General features: G+C 41.5%; 1 protein-coding gene across 8 annotated transcripts in view; it reads right to left on the bottom strand.

Annotated features, from left to right (window-relative positions):
• gli2a (GLI family zinc finger 2a) overlaps window positions 1-17,464 on the bottom strand; it is a 112,385-nt gene that overhangs the window by 23,234 nt on the left and 71,687 nt on the right. For 7 of the 8 annotated variants that reach the window (XM_049729111.2, XM_049729112.2, XM_049729113.2 and 4 more), the window contains 5 exons: window positions 15,768-15,973; window positions 12,519-12,719; window positions 7,595-7,796; window positions 7,209-7,407; window positions 2,949-3,059 (listed from right to left, as the gene is read on the bottom strand). In XM_049729111.2, coding sequence (XP_049585068.1) covers window positions 2,949-3,059; window positions 7,209-7,407; window positions 7,595-7,796; window positions 12,519-12,719; window positions 15,768-15,973 — 919 coding nt within the window. Of the gene's footprint in view, window positions 1-2,948; window positions 3,060-7,208; window positions 7,408-7,594; window positions 7,797-11,675; window positions 12,492-12,518; window positions 12,720-15,767; window positions 15,974-17,464 lie in introns of those variants that run through there. The other variant, XM_049729115.2, reaches the window with a different exon arrangement.

The following is a 17,464-nucleotide window of genomic DNA, read 5'->3' as shown; positions in this document are numbered from 1 at the left end:
CATGGAGGGTTCCATCCCAAGTCCAGCACCCTGAGACTGTACACTAGCCGTAAAGAAGGAGGCCGAGGACTAGCGAGCGTGAGAGCCACGATCCAAGATGAAACATCCAAGATCCATAAGTACATCAGGGATAAGGCCCCAACGGATGACGTGCTTAGTGAATGTCTCAGACAATGGGCATCAAAGGAAGATGAGGTGCTGGAGGGACCATCATGGGAGGACAAGCCCCTACATGGGATGTACCACCGAAACATAGCTGAAGTAGCTGATATCCAGAAATCCTACCAACGGCTAGAAAGAGCTGGTCTGAAGGACAGCACAGAGGCACTGATCCTGGCTGCACAAGAACAGGCCTTGAGCACCAGAGCAATAGAGGCCCAAATCTACCACACCAGACAAGACCCCAGGTGTAGATTGTGCAAAGAAGGTCCTGAGACAATCCAGCACATAACTGCAGGGTGTAAGATGCTGGCAGGTAAAGCATACATGGAGCGCCATAACCAAGTAGCTGGAATAGTGTACAGGAACATCTGTGCAGAGTATGGACTGGAAGTCCCAAGATCCAAGTGGGAAACACCTCCAAAGGTGGTAGAGAATGACCAAGCCAAGATCCTCTGGGACTTCCAGATCCAGACAGACAGAATGGTAATGGCGAACCAACCGGACATTGTGGTGGTGGACAAAGAGCAGAGGAAAGCCGTTGTGGTTGACATAGCCATCCCAAATGATGGTAACATTAGGAAAAAGGAACATGAGAAACTTGAGAAATATCAAGGGCTCAGAGAAGAGCTGGAGAAGACCTGGAGAGTTAAGACATCAGTGGTACCTGTGGTCATTGGAGCACTAGGGGCAGTAACCCCCAAACTGGAGGAGTGGCTGAAACAGATCCCAGGAAAAACATCTGACATCTCAGTCCAGAAAAGTGCAGTACTAGGAACAGCAAAGATACTGCGTAGAACCCTCAAGCTCCCAGGCCTCTGGTAGAGGACCCGAGCTTGAAGGGAAAAAGAGACCACCCACGGGGGGTGAGGAAAAGGTTTTATATATATATATATATATATATATATATATATATATATATATATATATATATATATATACACATACATACATACATACATACAAACACACACATACACACACCCACACACACACACACACACACACACACACACACAGTCAAACCTCGGTTTTCGAACGTCCCGGTTCTCGAACAAATTGGAATTCGAACGAAAAATTCGAGATTTTTTGCTTCGGTTGTCGAACAAAATTCGGAGGTCGCGAGATGAGCCAAACGGACCCAAGAAAACCCAACTGCGCGGCCCGGATGCCGACTGACTCCGTTCGTTATTGTATTTTCGTTACTTTGAGGATTGTATTAACCTCCAAAGAAAGCAAGTGGGAGCAGTAAAGCCATCCTAAAACACAAAGACGCTCTTAAAGCAATGCGACAGTGAGCGTCCAGCGCGATCGGACCAAATTAAGCTCCCTGCGCACTGAGGTACAATTAAATTTTGGAATGTACATCAGGATTTTAAAAATATTTTCTAAATTTCAGCGACGGCTCTGTCACAATGTCGAAAACCAAGGTTTGACTGTGTATATATATATATATATACACATATATATATATACATATATATATATATATATATATATATATATATATATATATATATATATATATATATATATATATATATATATATATATATATATATATATATATACAGTCAAACCAAGTGTGTGTGTGTGTGTGTGTGTATATATAGTATATAGTATATATGGAAATATATATATATATATATATATATATATATATATATATATATATATATATATATATATATATATATATATATATATATATATATATAAAATAAAATATAATATATAATATATATATATATAATATATATAATTTTATATATATAATATATATATATAAAATAAAATATAATTATATATATATATATATATATATATATATATATATATATATATATATATATATATATATATATATATATATATATATATATAATTATATTTTATTTTTTTCCTGAATACATGTCCCAATACAACTCTTTAGCATCAACCATTGGGAAAATTTACAGTGCTGTGTTCAACATGATCAAAACCTATTTAGAAGAAATAGAACTGCCAGCTCAAGACAGAGTTGGGCATTTCTCCAAAGAAACGTCGGAGAGAGGTGAGTATTAGAGCGGTCTCATCGACTGCCAGTTCTCAACACAAATTTATTCTCCGTCTTGCAGTACCGTCATTTTTGCTGTGACATCAGCCGAATCACAGCTGAGCATGAAGAGCTTTAAGCGGCCTCATCAGCAGCTGAGCATTGCTTGCAGCGCTAGATCTTTTTTTTTCTTTACACCCTATGTTCTCTTCTCGCTCCCTGCTTTCCCCTCTCTCATATTGGTCGAATCACAACCAAGAACAAAACGCATAAGCGGCTGAGCCCTGGTCACGCCACACTTTTCTTTTTCTTTTTTCATCTATCTGAATCTCTTGTTTCCTGCTTTCCCCTATGCCAGGGGTCGTGAACCTTTTTGGCGGACAGAGCCATACATGCCCATTTTTTACAAATAATTTCTCGTGAGAGCCATACCATTTAAAAAAAAAAACAAAACGATAGGCTAGATACAATTAAAAGCATGTACTTTAATTAAGACCAACGATTTTTTGAGTGTACAAAGGTATTCTTTTTAATAATGTCACCAAAAGAGCCATATTTGGCTCGCAAGCCATTGGTTCCCGACGCCTGCCCTATGCTATGTTGGCTGACTCACACCCAAAAATGTGGCACATAAGTGGTCTCACAGTGGCGGAGCCTTTGACAATTAAAGCTCTGTATTTTTTTAAACAAATGGTGTGATTTTATTTTTTCTATTTTTCCACAAAGGTTCACAATGTACTTTGGATTTCCTCACCAGAGAGGTTGGTGAGATGGGCAGAGGTCCTTCGACTTCCATTTTAATCTTTGTCCTTTTGGAGTTCAATGGGTTGACTGTGCTGCTCACGGCTGGATCTCCACTGGCATTCTGAAGGACAGATATGACAGACATTGTCACACAGTCACAGGCAAATTACATTTACAATCTATGAGAAGAGGAAGCCAGACCATAGCCAGCTGTGGAGACTAAACAATTTAGACTGGTTTATGATTGCCCAAGCCACAGGGAAATATGAACGAAAATAAGTTATTACTCAGAGAGGGAATATAAATAATGTGAGGGCTTTGATCTGCGGACAAATTCTAATACTTGACAAAAAGACAAAGAAACATGGCTTCTTAAATTTCTAATGGAGTTTAAAAAAGGAACTTTATTAAAAGTAAAAGTATCTTGTAAATGAGTATCTGAGTGGGCGGACTCTGAATCCCACCCCCAGATAAGCATTAAAATCTGTGCACATTTCAGCATTCCCATGGGTACTGTTGGCATTTGCAAGAAGATGGAATTTCCCAATGTTGAAAATGAGTTGGGGTCAACTACACTTTTAATATATGTTGGAAAATGATTCACCGAGGGGGAAGTTTACACGAGGAGTCTCTCTAATGTAAACAGTGGGTTGATAAAACGAGACAGAAAACAGTAGGAAGGCAGACTAATGGAACTGCAAGGGTGTTTTGTACATATTTCTATCCCGAGACATCATTAAAGAAATAAAATAAATAAATAAAGTTGAACATTTTGGCTAATGTTAAACAAGAATTTTTTCCCTGTACTATATTGTTGCAAAATTTAAAAATGTGACGCCTGACAACAAGGAACAATGACAGCGGCATAAAGTGAGACTCCATGTGTCACATCTCAGCTACGCTCTCGCCCTGCTGGCCGGCTGACGCACACTTGCGCTGGTCCGCAGGGGGGCACATCGCCAATATGGAACCGCACGCGCTACTCAGCGCTGATCGACGCCACCTGTGCCCTTGTTTCCGGCGACTTGTATTTAAAGCCCACACTCCCGTCAGTATGGACTGGTTCGTATTCCTTGATTTGTGCATGCCTGCCACCTATTTCAGCTATTCTACCTGATTCCCGGTTTCTTGATTCGCTGAGTAGCAAAAGCCGTTTTTTTTCTGATCTGCTCTGGACTCTGGCTCGACCTTCTGCCTGTCACTGACCATGAGATGTCTGCATCGACACGCTCACTGACCGACTCGTCAGCTTGCCTCGTACTCCTGCTCTGCTGGCATCTCAGCCCTTCTTTTCCCCTTTCCAAAATAAAGAGCCCGTGTTGCACTTGGTTGTCCTGCCTCTATCGTGACACCATGTTCGTATTATGTTCTTATATAGACAATAACTTTGTGCTAATCAATATTTAAGTTGCAGGATGCAATGTGCAGCAATATTGAATAACATTTTACAAATCTGTGTCAAAAGACTTATCAAAGTCAAAGTCAAAGTCAAAGTCAGCTTTATTGTCAATTTCTCCACATGCCAAAGACACACAAAGAAACCGAAATCCTTGCGTTCCCCCCTATCCCACGGTGACAAGACATGGCTCACAACAGACAAACAAGTAAACAAGTATAACAAAAGCGTGCTGAATAAATAATGAATAAATAACACAACAATAAATAAATAAATAAATAAGAGGAGCAGAAAAAAAGGAACAAGTGCGCGTACAGCAGACATTCCCGAAAATAGCGCAACAGTGCCACACGCTACGCAGAAGGGGGTAGCGAGTTCAGGGCCCTAACAGCCTGGAGAAAGAAGCTGTTGGCGATTCTGGTGGTGCGGGAACGCAGGCTCCTGTACCTCTTCCCAGAGGGCAGAAGGTCAAACAAAGAGTGAGCCGGGTGACTCACATCTCTGGCAATCGAGGTTGCCTTGCGGGCGAGATGGGAGGTGTAAATGTCCTTCAGGGAGGGGAGCGAAGCACCAATAATCTTACCAGCCGTATTCACTATGCGCTGCAGGGCCTTCAAGTTCTGTTCAGTGCAGTTACCACCCCAGACAGCGATGCAATTGGTGAGGACGCTCTCAATGGTGCCACGGTAGAAAGTAGACAGGACTGCCTGAGGAGCACATGCACGACTGAGCTTCTGCAGGAAGTACAGGCGGCGCTGAGCTTTCTTTGCCAGTGACGAGGTGTTTGCGGACCAGGAGAGGTCCTCACTGATGTGCACCCCCAGGAACTTGGTGCAGCTCACCCTCTCCACCACAGCACCGTCGATGATCAGCGGCAGGTGTGTCGTGTGACCCTTCCGGAAGTCAACAATGATTTCCTTGGTCTTATTGACGTTCTTATCACGGTATGTTGGGATATTCAGGGAAGTGTGAGCAGGTGCATTCTCATGGCAAATATACCACAAGTAGTCCTATCATTAGTATTGCCATGTGGGCTCAGGAACACTTCAGAAAACCATTTTTGGTTAACACGGTTTATTGCTTCGTCTATAAATGCAAGTTAAAACTACAAACTATTGAAAGACAAAGCCATGTATGAATAACACCCAAAACGGCTACCGGCTTCTCTGGGTTCAAGCTCAACTGAGCTGAACTGATGCAAAGTGTAAATGTGTGCAGTCGTCTGACGGGTTCATATTTGATTCCAGAAATCATGTCCATCTACTCCTTCTGTCTAAAGAGGAGAAGAATTCTGTCTACAAGACGTCAACAATTTGTGTCCTCAGTTTCTAAATAGTTATTGAGTGCTGCTAAAACAAAATGAAAATGACAAAATGATGATTTAGAACAGTGTTAAAAATGCCCAGTTGAAGCCTTTTTGAAACATGTTGCAGGCATTCAATTAAAAATGAGTCAATATTTGCAAAAATAAAATATAGTTCTGTTTGAACATTAACTATCTTATCTTTGCGCTGTATTCAATATAATATAGGTTGAAAAGGATTTGCAAATTACATTATGTTTTTAATTTACAATTTACATAACATCACATTTACATTTGGCTTGTTATATCTTTTGTGACTGTCCTAAAACCTTTTGGACACATTTTGCATAATTCATTCATTCATTCACATGATCATAATTCACATTTAAAAAGTTTATGGTAGCTTCCTCACTTGAAAATTTTAGTTAAAATACTCCAGGTGACAAATGATCATTTTTGTGTCAGTGAAATTTTTATATGTACAGTGATCCCTCATTTATCGCGGGAGATGCATTCCAGAATCACCCGTGAAAATGAAAATCCACAAGGTAGAAACAATATACTATGTATTTAGGAATTTTAACACATTGTATTAAAATCCAACACGTAGTGTTTCTAGTTTGCCGCTAGGAAGCATGGGTATAATGCTAGTATATTACAAGAGTGGTGCCAGGAAATGCAAAGTATCCACCTGCAGAATTATCACTTTACACTAATCTGGGGACATCATGCATCGCGAAACCTGAGTCACGATTGCGCATGAATCTTCTGTTGCATTGTGGTCCAGGACACAATATTAAAGCTTTTTAAACACTCTCCAATAGTTTTACACTAAATCAACGTTTCCCATTCCCTTAATAACCACACTGTTCTGTGCATGTATTGTACTTTACAGTAAATAAAAGAACAAACACGTGATATTGTCACGTGCCTCGACTCCTTCTGCACCGGTTGGTACTCCTTTCCTCGCACGCGGCCGGCTGCCGCCTCCTGTGCTTGAACTCAGTCACGTCCACAGTAACGCACATTACACAGAGGCAGGCCCCTCGCTATCAACGTGAATTTAAACGCCATTCTCCCGTCACTTATAAACCTGCAAAGTAGTGCATTTGCGAAAGGTGAAGCACGAAGTGGCAAGGGATCACTGTACATATGATGCAAGTCCTGGCACTGAGTAAAAGATAGAACTGAGTTTTGATTAACAACAAAAATGAGACTGATCATTCAAATTCAACCTGATCAGTTTTTCATCCCACCATTGGTATCGATAGTGGCTCCACCCTTATTTCAATGTGTTGTTTAAATGAAAAAAATAAAATAAAAATGACTGCCTTAACAGATAGAAGAAATAGCTCATATAAAATGTGAAATTCATTGACAGTGAAAATATGTCTTAATCGACCTCAGCGTTTTGAATATCTTTGAATGTCTCAGTTTGATGTTAAGGCATAGTTGTTTATTCTCTAATTTGAGAACAGTGAGACCAATAAATATCTCTCAAGGAGGCATGAAAAGATATAGAGCAACATCATTTGGTCAAACATTCAGGTTTATCGATCAGACCATCTCACCTGATTAGCTTCTGATGTAGTGCTGTTATGAGAAGTGGACATAGGGGGAGTGACCAGGGAACGCTGGCGGGCAGAGAACGAGGATGGTGGCGGTTGAATGAGAGGGGGAGTGTGGCCAAAGGCATTCAGACCTCTCTGTTGCGACAACAACTGCTGATACGCCACTGGGTTAATGGGATGAGGGAAGCTGAATGAAGGGCTGGAATAGAAAGAAAAGAAAAAGTGTCACAGGACAGACAAACACACTTTGGTGTCTATATACACATAGAAGTCAGTTCCTAAAAATTAGGACGCTCTTGGCCAATGAGTATAACTTTACCTGATCAAGGAATGCGTACAGTTCTCTGTAGGGTATATGTTACTGATATATGACAGCTTCTTCATACCTGATTCCTCCAACTGAAAGGTGTCCATAGGAGCTGCTGGCAGCCGAACTAGAACGGGAGTTGTTGATATAGGCAACCAGGGAGTTGGGTGAGGTACGGATCATGGTCTGCAGGTCGATGCTGGCATCTGATAGCGGAGAGATGGATAGTGCCCTTTTCCTGCTCAGTCGGGGTGTCATCCGAGGACTGGAAAAACGCGACACTGTACACATACCAAAAAGGCAAGCGTTGTAGTTTTACCATTTTTGCATGCTAAAACACCATAATATGATGTCAAATGGTTGAGTGAAAATTTTAGCAAATTTCCATACATTTATCCTCATTGTCAATTAAATGTAGCAAAAGCCACCATTTACTTTGAATAAAAAAAACTCCCCAAGTATTCTCATGAAGGTCACATCTATGCTAGGCTACTCTATCTCTTGCATCTCTTACTTGCACAAACAGCTCCCCTGTTTAACATTTGCATCCTCTTATGCGTAATGAATTCCCACCAATCATTCCCAGTAATTACCATGATAACAATCACTTTCAAACCACTCCACTCGTGCAAATTAATTGGAGGCAATTTAAACAAATTGATCTCAGAACACCATTATAAAGAACAAGCTTGAGTCAGACAGATTGGGCACATAGCCAGCTGCTGGATTCAATTGTTACAGTGCTTTTATCTTATACTTGTAGTAAAAAGCAGAAGGAAATAATGTGACTACTTCCTCGTGAACTTGAATAAAATGTTTACTTTTCCACAAACACTAATCGACCCTCACTCATTTATGTACTTTAAATGATTGAGGCATGACAACACATTTTTCCAGAGACAAAACCCCTTGTATGAAATTGACAGTAGCTGATTTATTGTGTGAGGGGATACAAAGCAGGACACCTTGTTTGAGCGCACGTGTAATTAGGTTTTACAACAGACATTATCAGAGGTGCGAGAGGCAGGAAGCTCTTAATGACCATATCACAAGTCACCTCAGTACATGAGGCAACCTGACATAACACTGTTTCTACACATCAACTCCAGTCAATACGTACCGATGACTGAGTGTTGCCGGTGGCTATCACAACACTTGCAGCCAAATGAATCCTGGCATCATAATTGCTGTGCCAGACCCCATAGCCATAAATGAGGGTCTTACTCTTCAAACTATTATGTTTAGAGGTGCTTGTCGTAAAGTACAAACATATGCACTGAGTTAAAAGGCCCATGGAACGCAACAGTGGGGTAATAGCAAAAAAAAAAAAAAAAAAAGAAAAGCAACTGAAAAGACTTAGAAGTATTTTAAAAGCAACAACGCCTGACAGATGCCGTTTCACATTGTAAAAAAAATGGCAACATTCTCAAATTTCAAAAGGACTTATGAAATCAGGCAAGCTAAATTGTATGAGGGCTTGTGTGTGTGGAACTCTTTCTTATGCATACAGCTGTGATGATTTGTATTTTGGTTTTGTTGCAATTCCGAGCTGCGTAGCATTGCCAAGAATTTATTGGCTGATATGTGTATTAATAATTACTTTTATAAATCAGGAAACGGGACTCGCAGTCTAAACCCTAACCTGGCGCCTTGTCTGGGCGGTTTGCCCAAATCAAAGCGCTATCCCCCATCTTCAAACCATCTTTATATGCGATTCACCAACTCTCAACAGCTTGTAATGGCTACGGTAAACAAGTCATGTGCTTCTTTTCAACCCTAACAAATAAAAAGGCTAGTTTTGCCATGGTCGAACTTATTTTACATGAAATAAATTGTCACTCTTTGGCAATGAGTGTTTTATAAGTGGCACCTATAATTGAAAGGGTTAGCAGGTTCCGGCATGGAGTGAGAAAACAGATGTGCAGGCCGTTGTTGCTTAGAAATATGCACTCACACTTAATATCACAATGTTGTGTGTGTGTGTGTGTGTGTGTGTGTGTGTGTGCGTGTGTGTGTGTGTGTGTGTGTGTGTGTTGTGTATGTGCGTGTTTGTGCATACGCGAGTGTGTGCATTTTGTTTTAGACTTCTACGAGAGCAGATATAGCATTGTGAGAACAAATTAAATTGAAGGGTGGTTTATGCCGCTAAAGCAAGTGCTACTCCTCTTCACTCTAATCACATGGATAGTACAAAGTCATGCAAACAACAAATAGTCTTCTTCGACCATAAAATCCCCCTTCAGTTCAAAATGATTTGAAGTGATCTTGTGTAAGAAATCCAGGCCGAGCAACTCATTTATGATTAAGGTGTTGCTGAAATTTTGCAGCAAAAATGCTGCTCTATTTGGCCTTAAACAGTGAATAGTCTTTGGCTTGTCCCCCTTGACCTTGACATAGGTAAATAAAACTACATCTCACTCCCCCCTCTGAGATGAACAGGACCTACTCTACTCTCTATTAGAGCAACACGCCTGCTAGACTTCTTGAATTGATGCCAGCAAGACTCAAGGCTGCCACATTTAGAGAGGGGAAATGTATATTTTCCCTGGTAAATTTTACTAATACTACCACTGTGACTTTCTATTAGCAAAGGAACTTGGATTGAGTCCTCTATGAGCCGTCGGTGTCCAACCCAAACCCTGCTGTCGTGATTAACAGTGCGTTTATGCACACACTCACACCCATGTGCTCAAAAACCAACATATACTTAAGTGTTTGTGTATATAGGCCCTGTCCAAATACTCGCACTACACCCTACGGTGCTCAGTAAAGTGCACAGTGAATTTTGACAGTGTGTTTCATCATCAACTTGCCGCCATGTTGGATCTGTGTCATCTAACATGGCGGCAACCACTCTTTGTTCTGGCAGTTTTGTTGTTTAAAATTATATACAAATTTCAGTAAAGTCGGGATAGGCTTAGGGTTACTACTACTTATTTCCAAATAATAGAACAAAAAACAAAATAAAACAACTATTACCTCATTAACGCTCTGCGGCGCATACACAGAGGGTCGCTAATGTACAGCGGCTACATTAGGGCAAAATACGTCGGTGACGTAAAAATATGTAGGTAAAAAACCTGTAAATTTGCGCAAATTGTAAATTTGACATTTACACTCGAAAATACATTGTTTTTTAGCACAGAAAAACAAATCTGTCTGGTTTCCCGATATTTTGGTCAAATCCGCAAAAAATTGTGGGCAATATGATTTAGCTGAGGGGCCGAGAATTCACGATCACCTGAAGTATGGAACAAGGGCACTGAAGGCGCAAGGCAATGGCACACTTCGGAGAATTTGGATGGACGTGCGAGTATTTGGACCTTGCTGTAGTCAAAAGTAAAAGCCCCACCTCCAATCGCCTCACCACCACATAGTACACACAGTTATCTCCCTCTCCCCAACTGCTGCATCAACAGTGAAATCCCTCATTCCTCAGGATGGTAGACATTTACCTTGGCTGCTGCTTTTGTCATGGGAACCTCAACACTTTCCTTAAAGCCGACCTGGTATTTTTCTGCCCACCCACCCCTTACAGCCTCTAGGGCAAACTTGATTCTGAATGCCTCCATTGTAAAATATGGAAATGTGATTTCATTTACCTTTACGTGGATGGTCTAGTACCAGTGCTCTTGTTCATCATTATTCATTAATTAATGCCATCATCCAGGAGGGTTTTAACTACATTACAGCATATACTGCACATTACATATCATACATAAAGCTTATCCAACTGCATTAATTTTAAGTAATAGTCTCTCCAGACTTGAAACTTTAAAATCAGTTACTGCCGGTATCATGACAAACAAAAAGTCGAAGTAAATACGTACTAAAAAGGTCTTCAACCATAAACACATACTGTTCATGTCTACAAATTTGCTTCTTGAACAATCCTAATGGAGTACTCCTCTGTGAAAGAATTCAATCATAGGCTTAGATATGTACTTTAGCTTATGTAAAGCAGCAGTGTGAGTCAGTGTCTGATGAGCCACACTTTGGGGTAACTCAGGCCTTCTACCTTTTGCGGTGGGTCTACTGAAAATTACTGTACAAGTCAAGTATTTTTTCCCGCAATGGTTTTATCTGTGTTTTCATCCAACGCAAACACCAAGTGATGAAGCACGTATTTACCACCTCAGCCTCTACTCGTCTTCTCTTACCTTGGCAGTAAATAAGGTCTTTGATTCAGGATGGCGCTGCCTACGCAGACCATGAGATGGTTGCCTGGGCTTAGTATATGGGCCCTGTGTACTCGCAAGGCTGCAATGCAAGCATCTCCATGCAGGTACAGGGCCAAATCTTGACCACATGATTACCACTAGTATGGAACACGAAATAAAAGTCAGAGATGGTGACAGTCAGTGTGGGAACAGCATCGGAGCAAGCAGTGGGGGTTGAGGGTATTAGAGTAAATAGTCTGTTCAAACAAGTGTGGGTAGAGAGCACAGTGGTGGTCACTGAGGTGGTTGGAGGAAAAGAATATTCATCATTTATCATTTTTTTGGCTCTTCTTGGCTCTTTGCAGCTTACGTCCACATGAGGATGACTGCATTTGTGTCTTGCAATGACTCTCCAAAGTTAGAGGCAGGAAAGTGGAGCAATATTTTTTATGATGGCTGGATTTATTTATTTTTTTTGCGATGTGAAACAACATCTATGAAAGGAACCATAAGAAAAGCAATCTTGGAAATAATTAAATTCAATTTTGATTGATTGTGGCGACAGCTATGTATGTGTGAATTGAGGAGCCTCGTGTACATATAGTGGTGTGAAATTTGAGGAAAGCACAGAGAAACACTGGCAACTGGAGCGGGGATACTCGATAGGATCAATAAAACCTATTTCAAATCACTGATTGTTTTATTTGCAATAATAAATATTTGTACTTTCAACAGGCAAAACAAGCACTCTAAATAATCTTAACTTCAAATAATAGAACAAAAATTAAAATAAAACAACTATTATCATTAACCCTACCTCAAACTGAATAGAGTTGTTCTTACCATCCACTGGACTGATGTAATCTGGTAAATGAGCTGTCGCTGCTGCTGCTGCCGCTGCACCGCTTTGCATCAAGAGGTCTCCATATGGATTTCGCTGGCTAGCACTGGCCATCAGATGGTAATATTCTGTGGGATTGGCCCCTGGTGGTGGTGGTGGAGGGAGAGTGAATAGGGCCCGGTCTTTTAAGTGTTCATGGGTAACTGCCGAAGAAATAGAAAGCACAAAATCAAGCTCAGGGCTGAAACCTCAACCAAATCTCCACAAAACACAGTACCGTATTTTTTGCACTATGGCGCACTGGATTATAAGGCGCACCTCCATTGAATTTTTTATTTTAGAAATTATTTCATATATAGGGCACACTGGATTAAAAGGCGCATAGATACTGCATCAAACTGGAGTTGACTAGGGTTGTGGTATGCATCCACTAGATGGTGTTGTGCTAAAGGGAATGTCAACCCAGTCAATGAGGTAAAGTCCAGCTCCCTTTTCGTATGTAAGTGCTACGGTTTGGGTTCTTACTTGGTCCAGCAACCCCACTCATTGTTTATAGTCAGCAACTTTCTTTAGTTTAAAAGAAAGAAGCGAGTGTGTGCGTTGATGCGTGATGCGTCGATTAGCTTCTTAGCTTTGGTGTCTATGTGCTGCGGTGAGGGGGGGGGGGTCACTGTATGCGCCAAACTTGCTGCAGTTCACTGTGATCCCGATAGGTTTAGCCGTATGTCAATCAAGCGATGGGATTAAAATGATTCGGTTTGGCTTCTTACTTGGTCCAGCGACCCCACTCATTTTTGCTGGTCATAAATTTTCTTTAGTTTAAAAAAAAGCGAGTGCATGCGTTGATGCATAATGCGTTGATTAGCTTCTTAGCTTTGATGTCGGGCTTGCTGCGGTGAGGGGGGGCAGTTTACTGTAACTGTCTCCCGATAGGCTGTATGTCAATCAAGCGATTGTAGCCTATAGTAAAAATGTTTTTTTTTTTTTTAAATCTCAAAGTCAAAGTCAAAGTCAAAGTCTCCTTTATTGTCAATTCCTCCGCATGTCAAGACACACAAAGAGATCGAAATTACGTTTCTCACTATCCCAGGGTGACAAGACAGAGTTCACAACGCACATACAAGTAAACAACACAGGAAAAATAACATAAGAAGTCAACATCAATGAACAATAAGCGTGATAGCACGCTAGCCGCTCCCGATGCACAGCAGAGTCCGGTAAGATGACAGTCAACCAGGCCACTGTGAACACGAGCACACAGCAGGCACGCACTGTCCGGTTCGTGGATCCTATCAGGCGAACGCAACCCATCTTGTCGTCCCGCGAACGAACGTACGCCAGGAGAATGGAAGGCACGGATGGGCGAGCTGGGTTGGCCGCAAGCCTGGCCCGACGTCTCCGCGCTGGCCCCTCTTCCGCTGCCTCGCAGACCCGCTGCCGACGCATCCCAACAATGCTCCAGGACGGAGCAGTCCGAGCTCAGGACGCAGTCCAACCGGGGGAGGAAGAGCAGGCCAGTCCGGCGTCGCTCCATGACGAAGCAGTCCGAGCGCTAACACCAGCAGCAAATCTCTCCACACCAAAGTCCAGAACGCCATAAAACCCACTTCCGCCGATGTTGAGCAGAACATGCCCGCCGCACTAGAAGCACGACGTATCACACGAGACGAATACACACAAAACTGCCAGACAAACACTCAGTAAACACTCACAAAACACCGAATGGGACAGAGAGTGGCCGCTGCGTGTGCACGCGCCGCCATCTTGAAATGTGATCATGTGATCTCATGCGATCAACCGGTAGTAGCTTACTTCGGTGACACCCCTGACCACAGTTGCCGCAATGCTGAAAGCGATGCGACCTTGTACTTTACTAGTCGTACTAAAATGTACTGAAACATTTTGGCAGAGCGCTGTGTACAACCAGTATGGATCAACAAATTCATCAATTGACCCATATATAAGGCGCACTGTGGTTTTTTGAGTAAATTTTAAGATTTTAAATGCGCCTTATAGTGCGGAAAATACGGTAATAGAAACAGTTCTATCATTATAGAGGAAATTATTTTTTGTCATACTGATCGCCAAAGGTTAATCCAAATGTGTCTGTATATGTAGTTGGTTTCATACATTACACCAGGGGTGGGCAATCCCGGTCCTGGAGGGCTTACAAGATTTCCATGCTTTCCAGGTCTCCCTGCTGCAACACACCTGATTTAAATGATCAGAGTTGTTAACCAGCTTTTTCGGAAATTGCTAATTATCTGACCATATGATTTAGGTGTGTTGCAACAGGGTGACATAGAAAACATGCAGGACACTGGCCCTCCAGGATCGGGACTGCCCACCCCTGCATTACACCATACAAAAGAACATTCACATACACGTCACAGCGTCGGGCCAGTGATGGGTGTGCACATTCACGGGTGGTTAAGAAGCAGACTAGAAACTGTATATACCAGTTCACTGTTCCCAAGCCCAATTTTGACATAATTTGGTAGTTGAGTAAATTAAAACGGGTATGTCTACTCACTGAGCCTGTCTCCCCAATCCCATCCCCACCGACCTGAGGTTTCCAGGTTCTTGCAAGTTGGTTTCCTTATATAGATACAGTGCCAATAAAATGTATTTGCCCCTTTGTCAAATTATTTTTGCGTGTATATAGTTGCCCTACTTTATAGTTCAAGAATTAAACAAACATGAATATTAGACAACCCATGTTAAGAAAGTGGAGTTGCTTAAATAATCTAGTACAGTGGTTCTTAACCTTGTTGGAGGTACCGAACCCCACCAGTTTCATATGCGCATTAACCGAACCCCTCTTTGGTGAAAAATAAAATTATTTTTTAAAATTAAAGACATAGATGTTTTTTACTGGTGCACAAAATGAGCCGTGCATGAACAACACTTTGTTCAAAGAACAAAACCAACAGAATGCATGAACTCACAACAAATTACATACCTGCAAATTAGTGTGACTTCTGCTGTTGCCTATCCGAGACCAGTTCAGATATGCGTTATCACGAATTTATAAATCGGGTGTGTTCGGATCTCTGCAGAAGAGGCTCTGCCGAACCCTAGAGACTGACTCACCGAACTCCTAGGGTTTGATTGAACCCAGGTTAAGAACCACTGATCTAGTATAATATGTGATCTCATAAAAAAGTTTACAGTGTAAGTAAGTGTGAAACATTTTCTCTGTGTGGTAATTTTTGGATTTTGTTTCATTCTGCATAGCAGGTGACTCTCACCTTCGGCAGGGCTCAGTCCTCTTGCCGCTGAGATCATGGAGAGGGTGGGGCTTCCATGTACTGAGCGTAGGTATTGCTCCATGTGTGGGCTGACGTAGGGATGTGGAGGGCTGAATGGAGACTCACCCGGCCCAGTCGGTGCATGGGGCGATAGACGAATCAAGGAGATGTCTGAGATGACTGGACTGCCAGTTAGTCCCGGACCTCTGTGGTGATGGGAAACATACAGGTCATAAAAAACAACATTTTTACAGCTTTTTTCCTGCTTGCTGTCAATGATAGGCCATGCATTTGGTACCTGAGCCTTCTCGGGGAATTACACGACTTAATCCATTTCATAATACAGTGGACTGCTGCATATTCATAGATTTAGATGCTACAATTTAATTTTTTTTTAATATACCTTTTTTTTGGTGGGTTAATTATTATTTTTAATGGTAAACTTATTGGTCTTAGTATAGGGTGGGTAAAAAAAACAACAACTTTGTTTTAATTTTTTTCAATGCAATTGAATGGGTGTCAATTATGTGTGTATTTTCCATATTCGGAGGCTGGCCTGGTTCTTATTATCCACTGTACATCAAAATCATACTGCAGTTAAAGAAAGCATCAATATTAAACAAAAACACAGTGCCCCATACACCGGGGAGCAATTAAGAATCAATGACAAAACACTAAAAAAAAAAGGAAACTACATCGCACTCACTAAGTTACAGATTAGAAAATGCGTTAATTTGTGCAGATCGCTACAATTATGTTTTGCTAGTCAGATAGTTCTGTTCTGACCAGCCAGTCAGTGGACGAAGAAAAATGCAGACGAGAATGACATTTTAATTGTTTGGCCAACAGAGAAGGCTTTGCTGGCTCTGACAGTTTACCACTACCCGGTGTCCTGTGTGTAATGGACCACAGTGGGATGAGAAGTTGAAGGGCTTCTGATGACGTATTAAAGAAGGAACGCTGCCAGTTTCAACCACAGTGTGAAGTTCAATTTCAGACTCAATGTCCATGCATATTTGTGTTGAAACCAATGTTGCTGGCATTCTTACAATATCACAGACCTAGTAAATATGTCTATTGATAAATTTCCATAGGCTGTCTGAATGCGCACTTCGGACAGAGACTTGGCCGCTTTGGCTAGTTCAGTCTGAAGTCGGCCGTGTTTCTGATGCATCACTTAACTGCATGCTGCTGTGAAAGTGGCTAACAAGAAAATGACAATATCAGATAAATTGCTGACAAAGCAAGACCGAGTGATAAGATGCAGATTCAAGGGAAGTGAACAGAGGAACTGAGCACAAACTGATCTTTTCTACAAAGACAGACAAACTATAGTGACACTCAAGTATTTCCAGTCTGTATCTGCAGATGTACATGCTATCCTTTCACCAGTTCGTCACGCTAACACAAAGTAATGCTTTTTGTTCACCTCTTATTAGGCCCTGAAGGTGCAGACAAGTCAAGACTAAAGCCTTTCTCATTTGTGTGTCAGAAAGTCTTGTTTGGTTTGGCAAAACACATCAGGTGTCATCAGTGTGAATGATAAAATCCTTCTGAAGGTGCCCCTAACCAACTTCAGCGAAACAGAGAACCTTGTTGGAATACTCAGATAGCCCTCCAGTTTCGGTTGGCTACCCATTGAATTCATCATGTCTCATGGGTAAGCAGAAGGTGTTTGCTGAAAAAGACAAACAGCG

This window comes from Syngnathus scovelli, chromosome 8, assembly GCF_024217435.2.
Source record: "Syngnathus scovelli strain Florida chromosome 8, RoL_Ssco_1.2, whole genome shotgun sequence".
Taxonomy (NCBI): Eukaryota; Metazoa; Chordata; class Actinopteri; order Syngnathiformes; family Syngnathidae; genus Syngnathus; species Syngnathus scovelli.
The sequence above is the reverse complement of the archived record's forward strand: the minus strand, read 5'-3'. Positions and strand labels throughout refer to the sequence as shown.